This window comes from Coregonus lavaretus (genome assembly GCF_964263955.1).
Source record: "Coregonus lavaretus genome assembly, chromosome: 11".
In the NCBI taxonomy this organism is placed as follows: Eukaryota; Metazoa; Chordata; class Actinopteri; order Salmoniformes; family Salmonidae; genus Coregonus; species Coregonus lavaretus.
In genome coordinates, this window is record NC_139998.1 from 59563354 (window position 1) to 59590947 (window position 27594).

General features: G+C 43.3%; 1 protein-coding gene across 1 annotated transcript in view; it reads right to left on the reverse strand.

The window, feature by feature from the left end:
• LOC311137483 (ubiquitin-protein ligase E3A-like) overlaps nt 1-26514 on the reverse strand; it is a 41438-nt gene extending 14924 nt beyond the window's left edge. The window contains exons 1-7 of the mRNA XM_084172022.1: nt 26282-26514; nt 16304-16344; nt 15002-15357; nt 9758-10434; nt 9414-9491; nt 5089-5148; nt 1654-1755 (exon numbers count right to left, since the gene is read on the reverse strand). Coding sequence (XP_084028148.1) covers nt 1654-1755; nt 5089-5148; nt 9414-9491; nt 9758-10434; nt 15002-15357; nt 16304-16305 — 1275 coding nt within the window. The 5' untranslated portion in view covers nt 16306-16344; nt 26282-26514. The remainder of the gene's footprint in view (nt 1-1653; nt 1756-5088; nt 5149-9413; nt 9492-9757; nt 10435-15001; nt 15358-16303; nt 16345-26281) is intronic.
• Nucleotides 26515-27594: the final 1080 nt, after the last annotated feature.

Genomic DNA, 27594 nt, shown 5'->3' on the forward strand with positions numbered 1-27594 from the left:
TATTTCAATCATTGAGGATAACACAAAAGTATTTACAGTGCATTTGGAAAGTATTGAGACCCCTTGACTTTCCAACGTTTTGTTACGTTACAGCCTTATTCTAAAATGGATGAAATTATTTTTTCCCCCTCATCAATCTACACACAATATCCCATAATGACAAAGTGAAAACAGGTTTTTAGAAATGCTTGCATTTATTTACATAAGTATTAAGACCCTTTGCTATGAGACTCTAAATTGAGCTCCGGTGCATCCTGTTTCCATTGATCATCCTTGAGATGTTTCTACAACTTGATTGGAGTCCATCTGTGGTCAATTCAATCGATTGGACATGATTTGGAAAGGCACACACCTGTCTATATAAGGTCCCACTGTTGACAGTGCATGTCAGAGCAAAAACCAAGCCATGAGGTCAAAGCAATTGTCCGTAGTGCTCCGAGACAGGACTGTGTCAAAGCACAGATCTGGGGAAGGGTGCCAAAACATAGTGGCCTCTATCATTCTTAAATGGAAGAAGTTTGGAACCACCAAGACTCTAGAGCTGCCCGCCCGGCCAAACTGAGCAATCGGCGGAGAAGGGCCTTGGTCAGGGAGGTGACCAAGAACACGATGGTCACTCTGACAAAGCTCCAGAGTTCCTCTGTGGAGATGGGAGAACCTTCCAGAAGGACAACCATCTCTGCAGCACTCCACCAATCAGGCCTTTATGGGAGAGTGGCCAGACGGAAGCCACTCCTCAGTAAAAAGGCACATGACAGCCCGCTTGGAATTTGCCAAAAGGCACCTAAAGGACTCTCAGACCATGAGAAACAAGATTCTCTGGTCTGATGAAACCAAGATTCAACTCTTTGGCCTGAATGCCAAGCGTCTTGTCTGGAGGAAATCTGGCACCATCCCTACGGTGAAGCATGGTGGTGGCAGCATGTTGTGTGGATGTTTTTCAGCGGCAGCGACTGGGAGACTAGTCAGGATCGAGGGAAAGATGAACGGAGCAAAGTACAGAGAGATCCTTGATGAAAACCTGCTCCAGAGCGCTCAGGACCTCAGACTGGGGCGAAGGTTCACCTTCCAACAGGACAACGGCCCTAAGCACACAGCTAAAACAATGCAGGAGTGGCTTCGGGACAAGTCTCTGAATGTCCTTGAGTGGCCCAGCCAGATCCCAGACTTGATCCCGATCGAACATCTCTGGAGAGACCTGAAAATAGCTGTGCAGCGACGCTCCCCATCCAACCTGACAGAGCTTGAGAGGATCTGCAGAGAAGAACGGGAGAAACTCCCCAAATACAGGTGTGCCAAGCTTGTAGTGTCATACCCAAGAAGACTCGAGGTTGTAATCGCTGCCAAAGGTGCTTCAACAAAGTACTGAGTAAAGGGTCTGAATACTTATGTAAATGTGATATTTCAGTTTTGTATTTTTAATACATCTGCAAAAATGTCTAAAAACCTGTTTTTGCTTTGTCATTATGGGGTATTGTGTGTAGATTGATGAGGGGGAAAACATTTTTTAATCCATTTTCTGTAACGTAACAAAACGTGGAAATAGTCAAGGGGTCTGAATACTTTCCGAATGAACTGTAAATTCATTAAGAACACAAAGAAAAAGTGATTTATTTAAAAGAAAGTTAACTTATTTCCATTGTCTCTCCTCACCTTCTCCAGAGGGTCGACCCGGGGCCCCTTCTTGTTCCTCCTCTCCTCCCCCATGAGCTCCTGCAGGGTGAGCTCGCTGGACTCAGACAGAGGCTCCTCCTCCTGATTGATTCAATTTGCACTTTTAAAAACTTCTCCCACTAGCATAAAAATAACTTGACCCCTTACACTTCTGGAAATGGACCTAATTGGATAGGGCCAAATGTAAAATGTTTCTTACAGAAGAACCACATGACCGTGGTAGCAATCGAAAGAGAACACTTTGGGGATGATGGGGAAATGATTAGACCCAAGGTGAGGACACAACAGGTCACCTGACACAAGACTGGATCCAAACATTACACTGTTGATTTGATGTGCATTTTACATTTACTGTACTTTTCACAGCATTTGTTGATAACGAAATCTGAAAATACTCTGGATACATTCAGTAACATAATAAGAATATTCATTGAACTTTTGGAGTAGGTACAAGATAATAAAATACTATTACAAAGGTTTGAGTGAGAGGTCTAACTGGTGTCTCCAGACATCTGAACTGAAGGCCAATATTAGGTTATCCCTAGACATCTGAACTGAAGGCCAATATTAGGTTATCCCTAGACATCTGAACTGAAGGCCAATATTAGGTTATCCCTAGACATCTGAACTGAAGGCCAATATTAGGTTATCCCTAGACATCTGAACTGAAGGCCAATATTAGGTTATCCCTAGACATCTGAACTGAAGGCCAATATTAGGTTATCCCTAGACATCTGAACTGAAGGCCAATATTAGGTTATCCCTAGACATCTGAACTGAAGGCCAATATTAGGTTATCCCTAGACATCTGAACTGAAGGCCAATATTAGGTTATCCCTAGACATCTGAACTGAAGGCCAATATTAGGTTATCCCTAGACATCTGAACTGAAGGCCAATATTAGGTTATCCCTAGACATCTGAACTGAAGGCCAATATTAGGTTATCCCTAGACATCTGAACTGAAGGCCAATATTAGGTTATCCCTAGACATCTGAACTGAAGGCCAATATTAGGTTATCCCTAGACATCTGAACTGAAGGCCAATATTAGGTTATCCCTAGACATCTGAAATATCTTCATGCCTAGAAGAGCCTCCAGGCTTCCGTCATAACGGTACATTTTGAATGAGAAAAAAAGAAGAAGAATTACAGCGGCAATTAGATCAAACTAATCCCGTCCGAATCGTCTACTGGAAGAACGGACATGCTGGGGTAATAATTACATAACCCACATTCTATAACCAACTCAGTGGCCTTGTGGTTAAAGTGTCCTGCGACTGGGAAGGTTGTGAGTTCAATCCCGGGCAGAGTCATATCCAAAGACTGTAAAAATGGGACCTGATGTGTCTCTGCTTGGCACTCAGCATTAAGGAGATAGATTTGGGGGTAAGGACCTGCGATAGACTGGCGTCCTGTCCAGGGGGTGTACTGTACATCAAGCTGCCTCACCCTACAGAAACAGGAGATCGGCTCCTGCCCTACGAGCCGTTCCGGCTCACACAAGCCAAGGCTACTTGCCTAATACTAGTCCTAAATAGGGCTTTCAAAAGGCACTTCAGACAAATAGATTGTAATTTTGGTCATTAGTGCATTGAAGTGCGTGTTCTGCACATAATTTACTTCCCAATACGACAAACAGGCTCATTCTGTTCAGGGCAACCCAGGGTATAACAAGTCATCCTTGTAACTGTGGATCAAACATAGCGATCATAAACGTTGATCCTGTAAATGACATGAGTTTTCAGATATGGAAATGTGAAGCGCACATTTGGACTCATGGGTGTTTGGTTTGCTTGTATGACATCAAAGCGGGATTTATTATAATCATCAACGTCTCATCTGTCAGAACACATCCTCTCCTCTCCATTTACAGCATCCTCAGTGTCTCATCGGTCAGAACACATCCTCTCCTCTCCATTTACAGCATCCTCAACGTCTCATCTGTCAGAACACATCCTCTCCCCTCCATTTACAGCATCCTCAACGTCTCATCGGTCAGAACACATCCTCTCCTCTCCATTTACAGCATCCTCAACGTCTCATCGGTCAGAACACATCCTCTCCTCTCCATTTACAGCATCCTCAACGTCTCATCGGTCAGAACACATCCTCTCCTCTCCATTTACAGCATCCTCAGCGTCTCATCGGTCAGAACACATCCTCTCCTCTCCATTTACAGCATCCTCAACGTCTCATCTGTCAGAACACATCCTCTCCTCTCCATTTACAGCATCCTCAACGTCTCATCTGTCAGAACACATCCTCTCCCCTCCATTTACAGCATCCTCAACGTCTCATCGGTCAGAACACATCCTCTCCTCTCCATTTACAGCATCCTCAACGTCTCATCGGTCAGAACACATCCTCTCCTCTCCATTTACAGCATCCTCAACGTCTCATCGGTCAGAACACATCCTCTCCTCTCCATTTACAGCATCCTCAGCGTCTCATCGGTCAGAACACATCCTCTCCTCTCCATTTACAGCATCCTCAACGTCTCATCGGTCAGAACACATCCTCTCCTCTCCATTTACAGCATCCTCAACGTCTCATCGGTCAGAACACATCCTCTCCTCTCCATTTACAGCATCCTCAACGTCTCATCTGTCAGAACACATCCTCTCCTCTCCATTTACAGCATCCTCAACGTCTCATCGGTCAGAACACATCCTCTCCTCTCCATTTACAGCATCCTCAACGTCTCATCGGTCAGAACACATCCTCTCCTCTCCATTTACAGCATCCTCAACGTCTCATCGGTCAGAACACATCCTCTCCTCTCCATTTACAGCATCCTCAACGTCTCATCTGTCAGAACACATCCTCTCCTCTCCATTTACAGCATCCTCAGCATCTCATCGGTCAGAACACATCCTCTCCTCTCCATTTACAGCATCCTCAGTGTCTCATCGGTCAGAACACATCCTCTCCTCTCCATTTACAGCATCCTCAACGTCTCATCTGTCAGAACACATCCTCTCCCCTCCATTTACAGCATCCTCAACGTCTCATCGGTCAGAACACATCCTCTCCTCTCCATTTACAGCATCCTCAACGTCTCATCGGTCAGAACACATCCTCTCCCCTCCATTTACAGCATCCTCAACGTCTCATCGGTCAGAACACATCCTCTCCTCTCCATTTACAGCATTTACCTCAATCAGACAACAACAAATGTGAAAAAGTAGCCCAATTAGTGGGAGGGATGGTGGCAACTTCTTGTTGCGTGCTGTGCTCAAATTTATAACGGTTATCAGTCAAGACGAAATCTGCCATTTTCAATCCGTATTGAAGTGGAAAGGGCTACCAAAACAGTTAAACCAAGTCACACAACTTCTCTTCATGGACAAATACCTTTCTAGTTTATTAGATAATAAACATTAGTAGGCTGCTCCAGCCACAACATTTCATACCTCCTCTTCGTTGTGGCCCGTATCGAGGTCACCTCCCAGCACGTTGGCGTAGAACACCAGCTTCAAACAGAATCAAACATTATTTTGTAGTGCATTTAAAATCACAACACATTTTACAGTAAAACAATACAATTACAACTATAAAATGTCTCAAATAATTGTGAAATCGTTGATGTAAAGAAAAAGCTAAAATTACAGTAAAATAATTTATTAAAAACTAAAAAGGCAAACGTGATTTAAAAACCTTGACTGTGTCTGCCCCTCTTACCATCGACCCATAGCTGTGGGGCTAAATCATGATAAAGGATTTTCCCGGCCTTGGTTCTACACCTAGTGTCTTCAGAAAGTATTCACACCCCTTTTTTCCACCTTTTGTGTTACAGCCTGAATTAAAAATGTATTAAATTGTTGTTTTTTTCCCCTCACCAATCTACACACCATACCCAAGAATGACAAAGTGAAAACTTGTTTTTAGAAATTATAGCAAATGTATTGAAAATGAAATATAGAAATACCTAATTTACATAAGTATTCACAGCCCTGAGTCAATACATGTTAAAATCAAATTTGGCAGCGATTACAGCTGTGAGTCTTTCTGGGTAAGTCTCTAAGAGCTTTCCACACCTGGTTGAACAATATTTGCACATTATTCTTTTTAAAATTCTTCAAGATCTGTCAAATTGGTTGTTGATCATTGCTAGACAGCAATTTTCAAGTCTTGCCATAGATTTAAAAGTATATTTAAGTAAAAACTTTAACTAGGCAACTCAAGAACATTCAATGTCATCTTGGTAAACAAATCCAGTGTACACTATATATACACACAAAGGTATGTGGACACCCCTTCAAATGAGTGGATTCTATTTCAGCCACACCGTTGCTGACAGGTGTATAAAATCGAGCACACAGCCATGCAATCTCCATGGACAAACATTGGCAGTAGAATGGCCTTACTGAAAAGCTCTGTGACTTTCAACGTGGCACCATCATAGGATGCCACCTTTCCAACAAGTCACTTCGTCACATTTCTGCCCTGCTAGAGCTGCCCCGGTCAACTGTAAGTGCTGTTATTGTGAAGTGGAAACGTCTAGGAGCAACAACGGCTCAGCCGCGAAGTGGTAGGCCACACAAGCTCACAGAACGGGACCGCCGAGTGCTGAAGCACGTAAAAATAATCTGTCCTCAGTTGCAACAGTCACTACCGAGTACCAAACTGCCTCTGGAAGAAACGTCAGCACAAGAACTGTTCGTCGGGAGCTTTATGAAATGGGTTTCCATGGCCGACCAGCCGCACACAAGCCTAAGATCACCATGCGCAATGCCAAGCGTCGGCTGGAGTGGTGTAAAGCTCACCACCATTGGACATCCGGAGCAGTGGAAACGCGTTCTCTGGAATGCTGAATCACGCTTCATCATCTGGCAGTCCGACAGACGAATCTACCTGCCCCAATGCATAGTGACAACTGTAAAGTTTGGTGGAGGAGGAATAATGGTCTGGGGCTGTTTTTCATGGTTCGGGCTAGGCCCCTTAGTTCCAGTGAAGGGAAATCTTAACACTACAGCATACAATGACATTCTAGATGATTCTGTGCTTCCAACTTTGTGGCAACAGTTTGGGGAAGGCCCTTTCCTGTTTCAGCATGACAATGCACAAAGAGAGGTCCATACAGAAATTGTTTGTTGAGATCGGTGTGGAAGAACTTGACTGGCCTGCACAGAGCCATGACCTTAACCCAATCAAACCCCTTTGGAATGAATTTCGCCTGTGCTCTATTCAGTTTCTTTTTATCCTAAAAAACTCCCTAGTCCTTGCAGATGACAAGCATACCCATAACGTGATGCAGCCACCATCATGCTTGAAAATATGAAGTGGTACTCAATGTGTTGTGTTGGATTTGCCCCAAACAGAAAGGTTTGTATTCAGGACATAAAAGTTCATTTCTTTGACATATTTTTTTGCTGTTTTACTGTAGTGCCTTATTGCAAACAGGATGCATGTTTTGGAATATTTGTATTCTGTACAGGCTTCCTTCTTTTCACTCAGTCATTTAGGTTAGTATTGTGGAGTAACTACAATGTTGTTGATCCATCCTCAGTTTTCTCCTATCACAGCCATTAAACTCTGTAACTGTTTTAAAGTCACCATTGGCCTCATGGTGAAATCCCTGAGCGGTTTCCTTCCTCTCCGACAACTGAGTTAGGAAGGACGCCTGTATCTTTGTAGTGACTGGGTGTATTGATACACCATCCAAAGTGTAATTAATAACTTCACCATGCTCAAAGGGATATTCAATGTCTGCTTTTATTTTTATTTTTACCCATCTACCAATAGGAGCCCTTCTTTGAGAGGCATTAGAAAACATCCCTGGTCTTTGTGGGTGAATCTGTGTTTGAAATTCACTGCTCGACTGAGGGACCTTACAGATAATTGTATATGTGGGGTACAGAGATGAGGTAGATATTCAAAAATCATGTTAAACACTATTATTGGAACACAGAGTGAGTCCATGCAACTTATTATGTGACTTGTTAAGCAAATTTTTACTCCTGAACTTATTTAGGCTTGCCATAACAAAAGGGTTGAAAACTTATTGACTCAAAATATTTCAGCTTTTGATTTTTAATTAATTTGTTTTAAAAAAATGAAAAATTAATTCCACTGACATTATGGGGTAGTGTGTTGGCCAGTGAGACAAAATCTCAATTTAATCCATTTTAAATTAAGGCTGTAACACAACAAAATGTGGAAAAAGTAAAGGGGTGTGAATATTTTCTGAAGACACAGTAGGTATAGTTATAGACCAACTCCTTGGTTCTAACCCTAGGTATAGTTATAGACCAACTCCTTGGTTCTAACCCTAGGTATAGTTATAGACCAACTCCTTGGTTCTAACCCTAGGTATAGTTATAGACCAACTCCTTGGTTCTAACCCTAGGTATAGTTATAGACCAACTCCTTGGTTCTAACCCTAGGTATAGTTATAGACCAACTCCTTGGTTCTAACCCTAGGTATAGTTATAGACCAACTCCTTGGTTCTAACCCTAGGTATAGTTATAGACCAACTCCTTGGTTCTAACCCTAGGTATAGTTATAGACCAACTCCTTGGTTCTAACCCTAGGTATAGTTATAGACCAACTCCTTGGTTCTAACCCTAGGTATAGTTATAGACCAACTCCTTGGTTCTAACCCTAGGTATAGTTATAGACCAACTCCTTGGTTCTAACCCTAGGTATAGTTATAGACCAACTCCTTGGTTCTAACCCTAGGTATAGTTATAGACCAACTCCTTGGTTCTAACCCTAGGTATAGTTATAGACCAACTCCTTGGTTCTAACCCTAGGTATAGTTATAGACCAACTCCTTGGTTCTAACCCTAGGTATAGTTATAGACCAACTCCTTGGTTCTAACCCTAGGTATAGTTATAGACCAACTCCTTGGTTCTAACCCTAGGTATAGTTATAGACCAACTCCTTGGTTCTAACCCTAGGTATAGTTATAGACCAACTCCTTGGTTCTAACCCTAGGTATAGTTATAGACCAACTCCTTGGTTCTAACCCTAGGTATAGTTATAGACCAACTCCTTGGTTCTAACCCTAGGTATAGTTATAGACCAACTCCTTGGTTCTAACCCTAGGTATAGTTATAGACCAACTCCTTGGTTCTATCCCTAGGTATAGTTATAGACCAACTCCTTGGTTCTATCCCTAGGTATAGTTATAGACCAACTCCTTGGTTCTAACCCTAGGTATAGTTATAGACCAACTCCTTGGTTCTAACCCTAGGTATAGTTATAGACCAACTCCTTGGTTCTAACCCTAGGTATAGTTATAGACCAACTCCTTGGTTCTAACCCTAGGTATAGTTATAGACCAACTCCTTGGTTCTATCCCTAGGTATAGTTATAGACCAACTCCTTGGTTCTATCCCTAGGTATAGTTATAGACCAACTCCTTGGTTCTATCCCTAGGTATAGTTATAGACCAACTCCTTGGTTCTAACCCTAGGTATAGTTATAGACCAACTCCTTGGTTCTAACCCTAGGTATAGTTATAGACCAACTCCTTGGTTCTATCCCTAGGTATAGTTATAGACCAACTCCTTGGTTCTAACCCTAGGTATAGTTATAGACCAACTCCTTGGTTGTATGTCTGTCAGATTAGAGGGAGCAAGGCTGTGAACTGCAGTGCTTTAAAAGTTAAGTAAAATGTTAAAATGTGGTTGTCTCACCTAGCTACCTTAAGATGAATGCAATAACTGTAAGTTGCTCTGGATAAGAGTGTCTGATAAATGACTAACATGTAAATAAAGAAAGTCCCATACCTTCAGACACTTGGTGGCAGCCACAACGCCCTCGTCATCGTTCACCAGACTGTCGCTGTCGTACTCGCTGCTGATCACCTTTAATAATAACACATACAAATTAAATCACAGCATTTCACTGTACTGTTTACACCTGCAGTATCCTGTGCACGTAACAAATCAACTTTGATGTTGATTTAGCACCTATTCATTACACAGGAATCTCAACATTCTAGGTAGGCAAAAAAAATAACAGACCAAAAAATGTACATCAAGAATTGAATGCAAGTAACTGCGTATTCTGCATAATTCAGTCTTGTCGACTGCGAGCATGATTACTAATCAAATAAAGACTGTAACGTTACCGTGTAGGTGATAAGCTGCTGGAAGGTCTCCATCATACTTCTGATGTGTTCTACACTGTACTGAGACCACAGGCGCGTCAGCTTGGCCTGGGCAGGCAGCGGGAGTTTACTCATGCACTTACAGAACAGGGGCATAGCCATCTCCAGGTACTCTGGGCTGTGGAGGTTGCTGTTCTCCATCACGATGATGAAGATGTTTAGGTAGTCTGGGTTGGTGTCGTAGACGTCTAGATAGGTTAGATCCAGCTCTACGTTGGGGGTCAGGTAGACCAGCGCGTTGAGGAAGGCTGCTTCCATCTTCTCGTTGGAGAGGAGTCTGTCGTACACTCTCCTGACAGCTTCTATGTCCACTGAGACCTCTACAGGACCCAGTGTGTTCTCCGTCGCTCCCGTCGCTCCCTCCATGGACGCCGAGGCCTCGGATTCCTCTGATTCCTGCTCCATGGCGCTGGTTCTCTCCTTGTCGTCCTCGTCCTTGTCCTCATCTTTGGCCTGGTGGGTCTTGCGCTGCTCCTTGGTGTTGGGGTGTTGTTCCTTGTCTTTCCTGAAGCTCTGCACCAGACCCTCTGCGCTGGAGAAGATCCTCCCGATGACTCGGATCAGAGGAGAGTAGTCCTTCTTCCCCTCACAGATACTCAGGATCTCATACACCTTCTCCTCGGTCAGGTAATGCACCTCTGGACACAGAAAGATCACAGAGAAAAATAATGAGCAACCGTTTCAATCTAAAATGAATGAATATTGAATAGCATGAATGGAGAAAAAAGGTGTTTGTGTGTCCACATCCCGAATGGCCCCCTATCCCCTATATAGTGCACTACTTTTGACCAGAGCCCTATACAATGCATTCGGAAAGTATTCAGACCCCTTGACTTTTTCCACATTTTGTTGTGTTAAAGCCTTACTCTGAAATTGATTAAATTGTTCCCCCCCCCCTCATCAATCTACACACAATATCCTATAATGACAAAGCAAAAACAGGTTAAGACATTTTTGCAAAAGTATTAAAAATACAAAAGTTAAATGACATTTACATAAGTATTCAGACTCTTTACTCAGTACTTTGTTGAAGCACCTTTGGCAGCGATTACAGCCTCGAGTCTTCTTGGGTATGACGCTACAAGCTTGGCACACCTGTATTTGGGGAGTTTCTCCCATTCTTCTCTGCAGATCCTCCCAAGCTCTGTCAGGTTGGATGGGGAGTGTCGCTGCACAGATATTTTCAGGTCTCTCCAGAGATGTTCGATTAGGTTCAAGTCCGGGCTCTGGCTGGGCCACTCAAGGACATTGAGACTTGTCCCGAAGCCACTCCTGCGTTGTCTTGGCTGTGTGCTTAGGGTCATTGTCCTGTTGAAAGGTGAACCTTCGCCTCAGTCTGAGATCGTAGGGATGGTATTGGCCAGGTGATTAGCGGTGCCTGTTTTCCTCCAGACGTGACGCTTGGCATTCAGGCCAAAGAGGTCAATCTTGGTTTCATCAGACCAGATAATCTTGTTTCTCATGGTCTGAGAGTCCTTTAGGTGCCTTTTGGCAAACTCCAAGCGGGCTGTCATGTGCCTTTTACTGAGGAGTGGCTTCCGTCTGGCCACTCTCCAATAAAGGCCTGATTGGTGGAGTGCTGCAGAGATGGTTGTCCTTCTGGAAGGTTCTCCCATCGCTACAGAGGAACTCTGGAGCTCTATCAAAGTGACCATCGGGTTCTTGTGGACCTTCAATGCTGCAGACATTTTTCGGTACCCTTCCCCAGATCTGTGCCTCAACACAATACTGTCTCTGAGCCCAAGGATAATTCTTTCGACCTCATGGCTTGGTTTTTGCTCTGACATGTACTGTCAACAGTGGGACCTTATATAGACAGGTGTGTGCCTTTCCAAATCATGTCCAATCAATTGAATTTACCACAGGAGGACTCCAATCAAGTTGTAGAAACATCTCAAGGATGATCAATGGAAACAGGACGCACCTGAGCTCAATTTCTAGTCTCATAGCAAAAGGTCTGAATACTTATATAAATAAGGTTTCGGTTTATTTTTTATAAATTTGCCAAAATTTCAAAAAATCTGTTTTCGCTTTGTCATTATGGAGTATTTTGTGTAGATTGATAAGGCAAACAAATTATTTAATCCATTTTAGAATAAGGCTGTAACGTAACAAAATGTGGAAAAAGCCAAGGGGTCTGAATACTTTCCGAATGCACTGTGCATTTCAATCATATTGAAAACAGTTTCATGTTTATTCAATTGAGTTCTATTTAGCTAATTGTAGGCTTAGGCCTACTGTCAAATTTGTCTCAATATTTTTCCATGATGCGTAACAACAAGTGCGCAATGATCTTGATTTAGTGCATTATTATAGGGTAAAAGCATTAGAATAAGCTGCCTCAATCTTTTCAGCCGTAGAGGTGGTAATATCTTTCTAGGTGCTGATCCGTTGTCAGTATTGTGAAATAACTCTAATGTTAAGGTAAGATTAGAATGGAGAAAGCTGATCTGAGATCAGCGCTGCCTTTCTTTCCATCCTATCAGTATGGACACTACGCCTCAACGACACACCAGGTGAACCTTCTCTCTGTGTGCCGTTGTAGAGTTAAAACACTCGTAGGCCTGAGTTCCATCGCTATCGGGAAACCGTGCTCAGGGCCCTGGTCTAAAGTAGTGCTCTATATAGGGAATAGGGTGCAATTCTCTGGTCTAAAGTAGTGCACTATATAGGGAATAGGGTGCCATTCTCTGGTCTAAAGTAGTGCACTATATAGGGAATAGGGTGCCATTCTCTGGTCTAAAGTAGTGCACTATTATAGGGAATAGGGTGCCATTCTCTGGTCTAAAGTAGTGCACTATTATAGGGAATAGGGTGCCATTCTCTGGTCTAAAGTAGTGCACTATTATAGGGAATAGGGTGCCATTCTCTGGTCTAAAGTAGTGCACTATATAGGGAATAGGGTGTCATTCTCTGGTCTAAAGTAGTGCACTATATAGGGAATAGGGTGCCATTCTCTGGTCTAAAGTAGTGCACTATATAGGGAATAGGGTGCCATTCTCTGGTCTAAAGTAGTGCACTATATAGGGAATAGGGTGCCATTCTCTGGTCTAAAGTAGTGCACTATATAGGGAATAGGGTGCCATTCTCTGGTCTAAAGTAGTGCACTATATAGGGAATAGGGTGCCATTCTCTGGTCTAAAGTAGTGCACTATATAGGGAATAGGGTGCCATTCTCTGGTCTAAAGTAGTGCACTATTATAGGGAATAGGGTGCCATTCTCTGGTCTAAAGTAGTGCACTATATAGGGAATAGGGTGCCATTCTCTGGTCTAAAGTAGTGCACTATTATAGGGAATAGGGTGCCATTCTCTGGTCTAAAGTAGTGCACTATTATAGGGAATAGGGTGCCATTCTCTGGTCTAAAGTAGTGCACTATATAGGGAATAGGGTGCCATTCTCTGGTCTAAAGTAGTGCACTATATAGGGAATAGGGTGCCATTCTCTGGTCTAAAGTAGTGCACTATTATAGGGAATAGGGTGCCATTCTCTGGTCTAAAGTAGTGCACTATATAGGGAATAGGGTGCCATTCTCTGGTCTAAAGTAGTGCACTATATAGGGAATAGGGTGCCATTCTCTGGTCTAAAGTAGTGCACTATATAGGGAATAGGGTGCCATTCTCTGGTCTAAAGTAGTGCACTATTATAGGGAATAGGGTGCCATTCTCTGGTCTAAAGTAGTGCACTATTATAGGGAATAGGGTGCCATTCTCTGGTCTAAAGTAGTGCACTATATAGGGAATAGGGTGCCATTCTCTGGTCTAAAGTAGTGCACTATTATAGGGAATAGGGTGCCATTCTCTGGTCTAAAGTAGTGCACTATTATAGGGAATAGGGTGCCATTCTCTGGTCTAAAGTAGTGCACTATATAGGGAATAGGGTGCCATTCTCTGGTCTAAAGTAGTGCACTATATAGGGAATAGGGTGCCATTCTCTGGTCTAAAGTAGTGCACTATTATAGGGAATAGGGTGCCATTCTCTGGTCTAAAGTAGTGCACTATATAGGGAATAGGGTGCCATTCTCTGGTCTAAAGTAGTGCACTATATAGGGAATAGGGTGCCATTCTCTGGTCTAAAGTAGTGCACTATATAGGGAATAGGGTGCCATTCTCTGGTCTAAAGTAGTGCACTATATAGGGAATAGGGTGCCATTCTCTGGTCTAAAGTAGTGCACTATATAGGGAATAGGGTGCCATTCTCTGGTCTAAAGTAGTGCACTATATAGGGAATAGGGTGCCATTCTCTGGTCTAAAGTAGTGCACTATATAGGGAATAGGGTGCCATTCTCTGGTCTAAAGTAGTGCACTATATAGGGAATAGGGTGCCATTCTCTGGTCTAAAGTAGTGCACTATATAGGTAATAGGGTGCCATTCTCTGGTCTAAAGTAGTGCACTATGTAGGGAATAGGGTGCCATTCTCTGGTCTAAAGTAGTGCACTATATAGGGAATAGGGTGCCATTCTCTGGTCTAAAGTAGTGCACTATATAGGGAATAGGGTGCCATTTTCTGGTCTAAAGTAGTGCACTATATAGGCAATAGGGTGCCATTCTCTGGTCTAAAGTAGTGCACTATATAGGGAATAGGGTGCCATTCTGTGGTCTAAAGTAGTGCACTATATAGGGAATAGGGTGCCATTCTCTGGTCTAAAGTAGTGCACTATATAGGGAATAGGGTGCCATTCTCTGGTCTAAAGTAGTGCACTATATAGGGAATAGGGTGCCATTCTCTGGTCTAAAGTAGTGCACTATATAGGGAATAGAGTACCATTCTCTGGTCTAAAGTAGTGCACTATATAGGGAATAGGGTGCCATTCTCTGGTCTAAAGTAGTGCACTATATAGGGAATAGGGTGCCATTTTCTGGTCTAAAGTAGTGCACTATATAGGCAATAGGGTGCCATTCTCTGGTCTAAAGTAGTGCACTATATAGGGAATAGGGTGCCATTCTCTGGTCTAAAGTAGTGCACTATTATAGGGAATAGGGTGCCATTCTCTGGTCTAAAGTAGTGCACTATATAGGCAATAGGGTGCCATTCTCTGGTCTAAAGTAGTGCACTATATAGGGAATAGGGTGCCATTCTCTGGTCTAATGTAGTGCACTATATAGGGAATAGGGTGCCATTCTCTGGTCTAATGTAGTGCACTATATAGGGAATAGGGTTCCAATTGGGACGCAGGAAGTGTGTATTTATGTGAAAAGTGTTTACCTCTGAAGTCTTCCCTAGGGGGAAACAGGCGGTCTTTGTGGTCTGTCATCTTCCCGGGGCGGTCGCCCAATAAGGCAGGTTGTGTCTCTTTGGCACTGTTGTTGTCAGGGAAGGCAGCGGAGGGGTGAGCAGCGGAGGGGTGAGCAGCGGAGGGGTGAGCAGCGGAGGGGTGAGGGTCACACAGTTTGGTGCCCATTTTCCACAGCTCCAGGGCTCTGATAGCCGCTGTGTTGTGATCCAGCGGTTGAAAACCAAGACACGAAGCACAGAACTCGTTGGTGCAGGCCCCATTTCCACAGCCCTCTGTTAACTGGCGAAAGTACCGCTCAATTAGATGCTTTGCAGCCGCTCTCTTCCTGTACCGGACATTCAAACAGGAAGTGACAAGGTTTTAGTACGACAACCACCGAAAAGGAAGCTTGCTCATCACAGAACTAACATATGGGTCGTCATTTCAGCAAGCCATGACACCCACGTATCAGATTGTCCTGAAATTGTTTCTGTAGTTAGAAACAGATAAGATTAACATTCCTGCAACATTATTTTGTTGAAATATAATTTGATCTCTGAGAAATTAAGCTAATTGACTGCACCCAAATTAATAGGATTCATATAATATTCAATAAATATAAATTTAGTAACTAACATCCGATTTGGACCAAACTTTTTTCTAACAATGTGCAAGACATGAAGAATCTAAAGAAATGGTCAAAAGCCAATTTATAATGAATCCTATAAATTAAAATAGCCAATTTGGGTGCAATCAATTAGCTCAATTTCTCAGAGATCAACTTACATTTCAACAAAACAATGCTGCAGGAATGCTAATCTGATCTGTTTCTAACAATTCCAGACCAATCTGACCTGATGGGTGTCAACGTCCTCCTGCTTTATGAGGGGGAACGACCCCCATTACAGATACAAGGATACATTATGTTTACAATTTTGTTTTTAAAAAAAAAAGCACAAAAAACAATCAAAACAGTAAGAATAAACTTGCAATGCAACAACTATGAAAGTACTAATCATAAGTTAAAAATCAGAGCGCTGCATGCATTTGGACTAAAATGTAGAAGGTCTATGATTTACCTCCAATGTTGCCAATTGGTCAATGCCAAAAGTGATGACATGTAAAAAAATAAAAAATTAACTGACTGAATCAGCATGATGTCATATCATATCAAAGCAGAATGGAGATATCTAGCCTTACATGTTCAGTCCAAATAGGAATAAAGGGAATCATTGTGGCTCCGTGGTTAATATTGTATTAGCAGTAGTATTATTCCTGTACCTGGCACTTACATTCGGCTTGTTTTAGCGTCCTCTATGATGTAGGTAATGGTCTGAAACAAGATGGGAGGAGGTTAACAAACTAACCTTTGATTTAAAATGTTTATATGAAGCTTCTGAAGGACTGTCAAAATAAAAGTTCATAACTAGGCCAACTCTGTTTGAGTAATACAGTTGGAAGTCGGAAGTTTACATACACTTTGGTTGGAGTCATTAAAACTTGTTTTTCAATCACTCCACAAATTTCTTGTTAACAAACTATAGTTTTGGCAAGTTGGTTACGACATCTACTTTGTGCATGACACAAGTCATTTTTCCAACAATTGTTTACAGACAGATTATTTCACTTATAATTCACTGTATCACAATTCCAGTGGGTCAGAAGTTGACTGTGCCAGAAAATGATGTCATGGCTTTAGATGTTTCTGATAGGCGAATTGACATCATTTGAGTCAATTGGAGGTGTACCTGTGGATGTATTTCAAGGCCTACCTTCAAACTCAGTGCCTCTTTGCTTGACATCATGGGAAAATCAAAAGAAATCAGACCTCAGAAAAAAGGGGAAACCTTCACAAGTCGGGTCATCCTTGGGAGCAATTTCCAAACGCCTGAAGGTACCACGTTCATTTGTACAAACAATAGTACGCAAGTATAAACACCATGGGACCTACGCAGCCGTCATACCGCTCAGGAAGGAGACGGGTTCTGTCTCCTAGAGATGAACGTACTCTGGTGCGAAAAGTGCAAATCAATCCCAGAACAACAGCAAAGGACCTTGTGAAGATGCTGGAGGAAACAGGTACAAAAGTATCTATATCCACAGTAAAACGAGTCCTATATCGACATAACCTGAAAGGCCGCTCAGCAAGGAAGAAGCCACTGCTCCAAAACCGCCATAAAAAAGCCAGACTACGGTTTGCAACTGCACATGGGGACAAAGATTGTACTTTTTGGAGAAATGTCCTCTGGTCTGATGAAACAAAAATAGAAATGTTTGGCCATAATGACCATCGTTATGTTTGGAGGAAAAAGGGGGCACTTGCAAGCCGAAGAACACCATCCCAACCGTGAAGCACGGGGGTGGCAGCATCATGCTGTGGGGGTGCTTTGCTGCAGGAGGGACTGGTGCACTTCACAAAATAGATGGCATCATGAGGAAGGAAAATTATGTGGATATATTGAAGCAACATCTCAAGACATCAGTCAGGAAGTTAAAGCTTGGTTACAAATGGGTCTTCCAAATGGACAATGACCCCAAGCATACTTCCAAAGTTGTGGCAAAATGGGTTAAGGACAACAAAGTCAAGGTATTGGAGTGGCCATCACAAAGCCCTGACCTCAATTCTATAGAAAATGTGTGGGCAGAACTGAAAAAGCGTGTGCGAGCAAGGAGGCCTACAAACCTGACTCAGTTACACCAGCTCTGTCAGGAGGAATGGGCCAAAATTCACCCAACTTATTGTGGGAAGCTTGTGGAAGGCTACCCGAAACGTTTGACCCAAGTTAAACAATTTAAAGGCAATGCTACCAAATACTAATTGAGTGTATGTAAACTTCTGACCCACTGGGAATGTGATGAAAGAAATAAAAGCTGAAATAAATCATTCTCTCTAATATTATTCTGACATTTCACATTCTTAAAATAAAGTGGTGATCCTAACTGACCTAAGATTACTGCTGTCTTCGACATAGTTAGTCACTCAGAATATGGCTACTGCTGCCTTCGACATAGTTAGTCACTCAGAATATGGCTACTGCTGCCTTCGACATAGTTAGTCACTCAGAATATGGCTACTGCTGCCTTCGACATAGTTAGTCACTCAGAATATGGCTACTGCTGCCTTCGACATAGTTAGTCACTCAGAATATGGCTACTGCTGCCTTCGACATAGTTAGTCACTCAGAATATGGCTACTGCTGCCTTCGACATAGTTAGTCACTCAGAATATGGCTACTGCTGCCTTCGACATAGTTAGTCACTCAGAATATGGCTACTGCTGTCTCGAGCTACAACACACCATGTCAACAAGCTCCTTCCATTTGTTGCTACATTGTTACATTTCGGAATCAGCTGGCTCCACTGATGTCATGTTGCAACAATGTTGCCACACACCAGCTGGTCAGACAGACTGTGTGACTGTCACCACGGCAGCTGCAAGGGCAGCAAGAGGAGGAGACCCTAGCCAGAAGATACCGCCCCTGCCGTTACGCTTGTTTACATTGAGCTGGGAACGCAATCATATTTACATTAAGACACCGTGGAGCCGGTGTGAGATACGGGTCAGAAAATGTACCTCAATGCAGGGATGGGATATGTCCTCAATTTGACCTTTATCCACACTGCTCCGTCGAGAAGATTGAAATACTGCCAGTGTTCCCAGAAGACTGTCCTTTCTCTTCATGCTAGCTAGCAGTAGCCACCGCAGCCAATTAGGAATGGCAGTGTCAGCCAATCAGCTCCTTCATTGTCAACGTGACGTACCATTCCATGATGGTTGCTGTGGCTACTGCAGTGTTTTAGATTTAGTCTAGTCTTAGTCATTTAGGCTAAAATATAACTAAGTCTTAGTCACATTTTAGTCAATTGAATAATGATTTAGTGTAGTTATTGTCAAAATTACAAAAACAGTGGGCCATTTTAGTCAACTAACTGCCCTTTCATTTTAGTCACATCACATGTGTAGTGCCTCATTAACCTATAGTAAACATACATCACTGACTTCCATGCATAGCCTTGTCCTACCAACAGATTGTTCTGCATTACATCCTATTGTCCTACCAACAGATTGTTCTGCATTACATCCTATTGTCCTACCAACAGATTGTTCTGCATTACATCCTATTGTCCTACCAACAGATTGGTCTGCATTACATCCTATTGTCCTACCAACAGATTGTTCTGCATTACATCCTATTGTCCTACCAACAGATTGTTCTGCATTACATCCTATTGTCCTACCAACAGATTGTTCTGCATTACATCATATTGTCCTACCAACAGATTGTTCTGCATTACATCCTATTGTCCTACCAACAGATAGTTCTGCATAACATCCTATTGTCCTACCAACAGATTGTTCTGCATTACATCCTATTGTCCTACCAACAGATTGGTCTGCATTACATCCTATTGTCCTACCAACAGATTGTTCTGCATTACATCCTATTGTCCTACCAACAGATTGTTCTGCATTACATCCTATTGTCCTACCAACAGATTGTTCTGCATTACATCCTATTGTCCTACCAACAGATTGTTCTGCATTACATCCTATTGTCCTACCAACAGATTGGTCTGCATTACATCCTATTGTCCTACCAACAGATTGTTCTGCATAACATCCTATTGTCCTACCAACAGATTGTTCTGCATTACATCCTATTGTCCTACCAACAGATTGGTCTGCATTACATCCTATTGTCCTACCAACAGATTGGTCTGCATTACATCCTATTGTCCTACCAACAGATTGGTCTGCATTACATCCTATTGTCCTACCAACAGATTGTTCTGCATAACATCCTATTGTCCTACCAACAGATTGGTCTGCATTACATCCTATTGTCCTACCAACAGATTGGTCTGCATTACATCCTATTGTCCTACCAACAGATTGGTCTGCATTACATCCTATTGTCCTACCAACAGATTGTTCTGCATAACATCCTATTGTCCTACCAACAGACAAACATATAGAAGAAGAATATTATATAAAGAATTATCTGGCCATGTAAATTCCTAATTTCAGCCTACATAGATATTACGGGGGGGGCAGTTGGACCAGTGCACTTGGACCAGTACTCGAGTCCGAGTCACCAATTGATGAGTCACGAGTCCAGTCACGATTCCCTATGGCTGAAGTCTGAATCCCAGTTCTCGAGCAATGGTCCAGGTCTGAGTCACTGGGTCCCTATTAACTCAAAATAAATGTATTAACCCAGTCAGATGTAGTGTAGTGACAAGAGGAGCCATATCTCAGACTGAACATCTTAATATTTTTATTGGCCAGTCTGAGGTATGGCTTTTTCTTTGCAACTCTGCCTAGAAGGTCAGCATCCCGGAGTCGACTCTTCACTGTTGACGTTGAGACTGGGGTTTTGCGGGGTACTATTTAATGAAGCTGCCAGTTGAGGACCTGTGAGGCATCTGTTTCTCAAACTAGACACTAATGTATTTGTCCACTTGCTCAGTTGTGCACCGGGGCCTCCCACTCCTCTTTCTATTCTGGTTAGAGCCTTTGCGCTGTTCTGTGAAGGGAGTAGTACACAGCGTTGTATGAGATCTTCAGTTTCTTGGCAAATGGAATAGCCCTCATTTCTCAGAACAAGAATAGACTGACGAGTTTCAGAATAAAGTTCTTTGTTTCTGGCCATTTTGATCCTGTAATCAATCCCACAATTGCTGATGCTCCAGATACTCAACTAGTCTCAAGAAGGCCAGTTTTATTGCTTCTTTAAAATCAGCACAACAGTTTTCAGCTGTGCTAACATAATTAAAAAAGGGTTTTCTAATGATCAATTAGCCTTTTAAAATGATAAACTTGGATTAGCAAACACAACGTGCCATTGGAACACAGGACTGATGGTTGCTGATAATGGGCCTCTGTACGCCTATGTAGATATTCCATTTAAAGAAATCAGCCGTTTCCAGCTACAATAGCCATTTACAACATTAACAATGTCTACACTGTATTTCTGATCAATTTAATGTTATTTTAATGGACAAAAAAATTTGCTTTTCTTTCAAAAACAAGGACATTTTCTAAGTGACCACAAACTTTTGAACGGTAGTGTATATGCGCCCATCTCAGTGAACTAATCCATTGCGGAGGCCTATACTAAATGACAATTTAAGCTTGATTCGAAAATGTGGTCGGAGGCTCCATATGGAGGATGTGCCTCCGGAGGCTTGCAGAGGCCAAATCAAGCTCCGTACCACATCGCCGTGCGCCTCCCAAATGTTCTAACAATGTGGAGGGCTCTGTAGTATAGCTCCTCATTGACATGATTGGTTGACGGTAGGTGGGGGCGGTACATCCTGTAGAAAACACAAACTCACTTCCTTGACAACAGCTCTGCACTGCTCCGTGAAGAGCAAGAAGTATGAATGCCCTGACTTCTGCTGAGGCCGTATCACCGTAAATGCTGCATGGCCAATGCAGACGTTGGATTGACCATGCAGCGCCTAGATGCACAATGCCCTTCACTCTCCAGAATGCGCTCTCTCTCCCGCCAATTTGTGCACATTCATTGTTTCATAACTTCGTGTGAATTGTTTGCGTTTGATTGTTAGTGTCTTATCAATTCCCCATGACATATATCACCAGTAGTACATTTACCATTAATTCCTATAATTTCTAATCTACAATGTTTGTTTGGTTATGGTACTTTCTGTTAATGCTTTCAATATATTATTATTCCAGTCTTCCTGTTCTCATTGTCGTAGTGGACACGTTGTTTGAGGACCACAACAACCTGCTACACTTGTGAGAAACAAGTTTTGGTTTATTTCATTCCATTTACAAGTTTTGTCAATTTAGTCATTGTCTTTTGTTTGTAGCGCTCCTGTCAATGTTGAGTAAAGGACGCGCACCTGATTACGCATAGAAGTAGGCCTACAGGCTACCTGGCCTGCGCTCAAATGTAGCCATATACAGTGGGGGGAAAAAGTATTTAGTCAGCCACCAATTGTGCATGTTATCCCACTTAAAAAGATTAGAGAGGCCTGTAATTTTCATCATAGGTACACGTCAACTATGACAGACAAATTGAGAAAAAGAAATCCAGAAAAATCACATTGTAGGATTTTTAATGAATTTATTTGCAAATTATGGTGGAAAATAAGTATTTGGTCACCTACAAACAAGCAAGATTTCTGGCTCTCACAGACCTGTAACTTCTTCTTTAAGAGGCTCCTCTGTCCTCCACTCGTTACCTGTATTAATGGCACCTGTTTGAACTTGTTATCAGTATAAAAGACACCTGTCCACAACCTCAAACAGTCACACTCCAAACTCCACTATGGCCAAGACCAAAGAGCTGTCAAAGGACACCAGAAACAAAATTGTAGACCTGCACCAGGCTGGGAAGACTGAATCTGCAATAGGTAAGCAGCTTGGTTTGAAGAAATCAACTGTGGGAGCAATTATTAGGAAATGGAAGACATACAAGACCACTGATAATCTCCCTCGATCTGGGGCTCCACGCAAGATCTCACCCCGTGGGGTCAAAATGATCACAAAGTCGCTCTGGATAAGAGCGTCTGCTAAATGACGTAAATGTAAATGTAATCACAAGAACGGTGAGCAAAAATCCCAGAACCACACGGGGGGACCTAGTGAATGACCTGCAGAGAGCTGGGACCAAAGTAACAAAGCCTACCATCAGTAACACACTACGCCGCCAGGGACTCAAATCCTGCAGTGCCAGACGTGTCCCCCTGCTTAAGCCAGTACATGTCCAGGCCCGTCTGAAGTTTGCTAGAGTGCATTTGGATGATCCAGAAGAGGATTGGGAGAATATCATATGGTCAGATGAAACCAAAATAGAACTTTTTGGTAAAAACTCAACTCGTCGTGTTTGGAGGACAAAGAATGCTGAGTTGCATCCAAAGAACACCATACCTACTGTGAAGCATGGGGGTGGAAACATCATGCTTTGGGGCTGTTTTTCTGCAAAGGGACCAGGATGACTGATCCGTGTAAAGGAAAGAATGAATGGGGCCATGTATCGTGAGATTTTGAGTGAAAACCTCCTTCCATCAGCAAGGGCATTGAAGATGAAACGTGGCTGGGTCTTTCAGCATGACAATGATCCCAAACACACCGCCCGGGCAACGAAGGAGTGGCTTCGTAAGAAGCATTTCAAGGTCCTGGAGTGGCCTAGCCAGTCTCCAGATCTCAACCCCATAGAAAATCTTTGGAGGGAGTTGAAAGTCTGTGTTGCCCAGCGACAGCCCCAAAACATCACTGCTCTAGAGGAGATCTGCATGGAGGAATGGGCCAAAATACCAGCAACAGTGTGTGAAAACCTTGTGAAGACTTACAGAAAACGTTTGACCTGTGTCATTGCCAACAAAGGGTATATAACAAAGTATTGAGAAACTTTTGTTATTGACCAAATACTTATTTTCCACCATAATTTGCAAATAAATTCATTAAAAATCCTACAATGTAATTTTCTTGTTTTTTTTTCTCATTTTGTCTGTCATAGTTGACGTGTACCTATGATGAAAATTACAGGCCTCTCTCATCTTTTTAAGTGGGAGAACTTGCACAATTGGTGGCTGACTAAATACTTTTTTTCCCCACTGTATACTACGGAGCCCTCCACATTGTTACAACATTTGGGAGGCGCACGGCGATGTGGTACGGAGCTCGATTTGGCCTCTGCAAGCCTCCGGAGGCACCGCAATTACATCACACCCTCCGTACGTTACTGACCACATTGCCAGTTCAAGCATAAAATCGGCTTTCTGTAAACAAGCGTAACGGTCAGTTTTTTCTTGCAAAGTGATACCCAAGACAGAAGCTTAGCGCTCTATCTGCAGTTATTGACATAGCCTTGTTCTGTTCCTCTACCACCAAGCCATGACTGCTAAATAGTTAGTTAAATAGTTGACCCTTGTTGCACTAAATCTTTTGACTCATCACATACGCTGCTGCTACTGTTCACTGTCCGTCACTTTGTTCCTAGCAATATGTATGTACACTACATGACCAAAAGTATGTGGACACCAGCTTGTCGAACATATCATTCCAAAATGGAGTTGGTCCCCCCCCCTTTAAAATGGAGTTGGTCCCCCCTTTGCTGCTATAACAGCCTCCACTCTTCTGGGAAGGCTTTCCACTATTAAGTGGAACATTGCTGCGGGGACTTGCTTCCATTCAGCCACAAGAGCATTAGTGAGGTCTGGCACTGATGTTGGGCGATTAGGCCTGGCTCGCAGTCGGCGTTCCAATTCATCCCAAAGGTGTTCGATGGGGTTGAGGTCAGGGCTCTGTGCAGGCCAGTCAAGTTCTTCCAAACTGATCTCGACAAACCATTTCTGTATGGACCTCGCTTTGTGCACAGGGGCATTGTCATGCATGAAACAGGAAAGGGCCTTCCCCAAACTGTTGCCACAAAGTTGGAAGCACAGAATCGTCTAGAATGTCATTGTATGCTGTAGCATTAAGATTTCCCTTCACTGGAACTAAGGGGCCTAGCCCGAACCATGAAAAACAGCCCCAGACCATTATTCTTCCTCCACCAAACTTTACAGTTGGCACTATGCATTCAGGCAGGTACGTTCTCTTGGCATCCGCCAAACCCAGATTAGTCCGTCGGACTGCCAGATGGTGAAGCGTGATTCATCACTCCAGAGAACGTGTTTCCAATGCTCCAGAGTCCAATGGCGGCGAGCTTTACACCACTCCAGCCAACACTTGGCATTGCGGATGGTGATCTTAGGCTTGTGTGCGGCTGCTCGGCCATGGAAACCCATTTCATGAAGATCCCGACGAACAGTTATTGTGCTGACGTTGCTTCCAAAGGCAGTTTGAAACTCGGTAGTGAGTGTTGCAACCGAGGACAGACGATTTTTACACACTACGCGCTTCAGCAATCTGCGGTCCCGTTCTGCGAACTTGTGTGGCCTACCACTTCGCGGCTGAGCTGTTGTTGCTCCTAGACGTTTCCACTTCACAATATCAGCACTTACAGTTGACTGGGGCAGCTCTAGCAGGGCAGAAATGTGACAAATTGACTTGTTGGAAAGGTGGCATCCTATGACGGTGCCACGTTGAAAGTCACTGAGCTCATCAGTAAGGCCATTCTACTGCCAATGTTTGTCTGTGGAGATTGCATGGCTGTGTGCTCGATTTTATACACCTGTCAGCAACGGGTGTGCCTGTAATAGCCGAATCCACTAATTTTAAGGGGTGTCCACATACTTTTGCTTTATAAGGCAGACAGGTATCGAGACATTCAGTTACTGGTCGAATGAACGTTAGATTAGGCAAAACAAGTGACCTAAGCGTCTTTGAGGTATGATCGTCGGTGCCAGGCGTGCAAGATCCAGGATCTCAGAAACAACCTCCCTCCTGGGCTTTTCACGCATGACAGCGTCTAGGGTTTAACGAGAACGGTGAGACAAACAAAAAACATCCAGTCAGCGGCAGTCCTATGGGTGAAAACAGCTCGTTGATGAGAGAGGTCGAAGGAGAATGGCAAGAATCGTGCAAGCTAACAGGTGGGCCACAAACAGACAAATAACGACAGTGGTGTGCAGAACAGCATCTCGGAACGACCGACTCGTCGGTCCTTGTCACGGACGGGCTATTGCAGCAGACGACCACACCGGGTTTCACTCTTATCAGCTAAACACAAGAAGAAGCGGCTCCAGTGGGCACAAGATCACCAACACTGGACAACTGAGGAGTGGAAAAACATTGCCTGCGCAGTCCCCAGACCTCAACCCAATTGAGCTAACTCTGGGATGAGATAGAATGGCCGTCATCCAATCTGCAGTAACAGCGTGATGCCATCACGTCAGCATGGTTCAACATCCCTGTGGAACGTTTCTGACATCTTGTAGAATGCCCCGAAGAATTCACGCTGTTCTGGAGGCAAAGGGTGGTCCGACCCGTTACTAGACGGGTGTACCTAATAAACTGTCTGGTGAGTCTATATAGTACTTCAAATACCCCAATTCATGTTGCTAAGTTCAAATGAATACTAAATAAAAACTGCTCACACCATTCAAAACAACGAGGGGTCGGAACTGTAAAGCCAATTATCTCAGAATCATATTTTTGTAGATAGAACCTTATAGTCCCAAGCGCTTGATATGCCAAAGTGGACAAGTAAAATCGCTGCAAATGTCTATGAGTATTTTGGCGATCTTTAGACATGCTGTTCATGCAAATCACGCCCCCGCTCTTTTGTGACAAGATTGCAGTCCAATAATATCCCCGGTGTTAGATAGATAAGATATTGTATGCTACCGACCTGTGAGTGCTATCCGAGTCATGCAGGGTGGACTGTCTGTCTGTGGCAGAATCAGCTTTCCTTCGACAGTCTTGCTCTCCTGCTTTATAAATGTCCTTTCTATAAAACTATCTTCGGCACTTAGCTACTATTTCCTAATCGAATAGATGTTCTGCGTGCCGAATGATAGGCCTGTTAAACTCCCGGGTCACAAAACACACTCGACCATTTTGTGTCAACACCGAGATGTATCCCGGCATGCAGCGCATGATAACCCTAAAACATCCCGACCGAAGACAGCGCTGTCAGGGTTAGAGGAGATATCAGAGAGAGGAGGACATAGGAATCCTATTGGGCGGTGAATGGAGGACATAGGAATCCCATTGGGCGGTGAATGGAGGAACGGCAGACTCTCGACCAATCGCGTTTACGTTGTCATGTTGCGTCACGCGGTTGCTAAACAAGAAACCTGCCTATTTTCCTCTGAAGTACATAATGTCACTATTCCAAAGCGATATGATATCTTGGAAAATATTTATAATGTGGTACTTCTTGTTCACGAAATTCATGCTTACGTTGGGTTTTTGATCTAGCGCCTAATTGACTCCCATTCACTCCTTGAAGTACTGCTTTCCTTGTCCCCAATTCGCCCAGAATGCATGGGCAATGTACACAACACATTACGACGCATTGGCAACGTACACAATGCATTACGACGCATGGGCAATGTACACAACACATTACGACGCATTGGCAACGTACACAATGCATTACGACGCATGGGCAACGTACACAATGCATTACGACGCATGGGCAACGTACACAATGCATTACGACGCATGGGCAACGTACACAATGCATTACGATGCATGGGCAACGTACACAATGCATTACGACGCATGGGCAACGTACACAATGCATTACGACGCATGGGCAACGTACACAATGCATTACGATGCATGGGCATTAATACGATTCCAATGGAATTTCCCATCTCCTCAAAAGTATATCTGGGTTAGCATTTAGGCTTTGAACACACCCACTGTGTTTAAGCGCAAAATAGTATGCAGCATCATCTTATGTGTGCAACAAAAGTTCAACATTCACCTTCTGGTACCATTTCTGTCAACCCGTTAACGCATACAGTTTGACGCATACGTTCGATAAATCCAACGTATGCACCACCCAGAATGCACTGCAACTGCCTAAGCAACGCAATGCTGGAAACGCAGCGACCTTTGGAAATGAATGTACTTCTGGTATCTCAAAACGCAAACCCTGTCGGTGAGTTCGAAGCGTTAGGGACGTCCGGAGGATTCCGTTTAGCACAGACC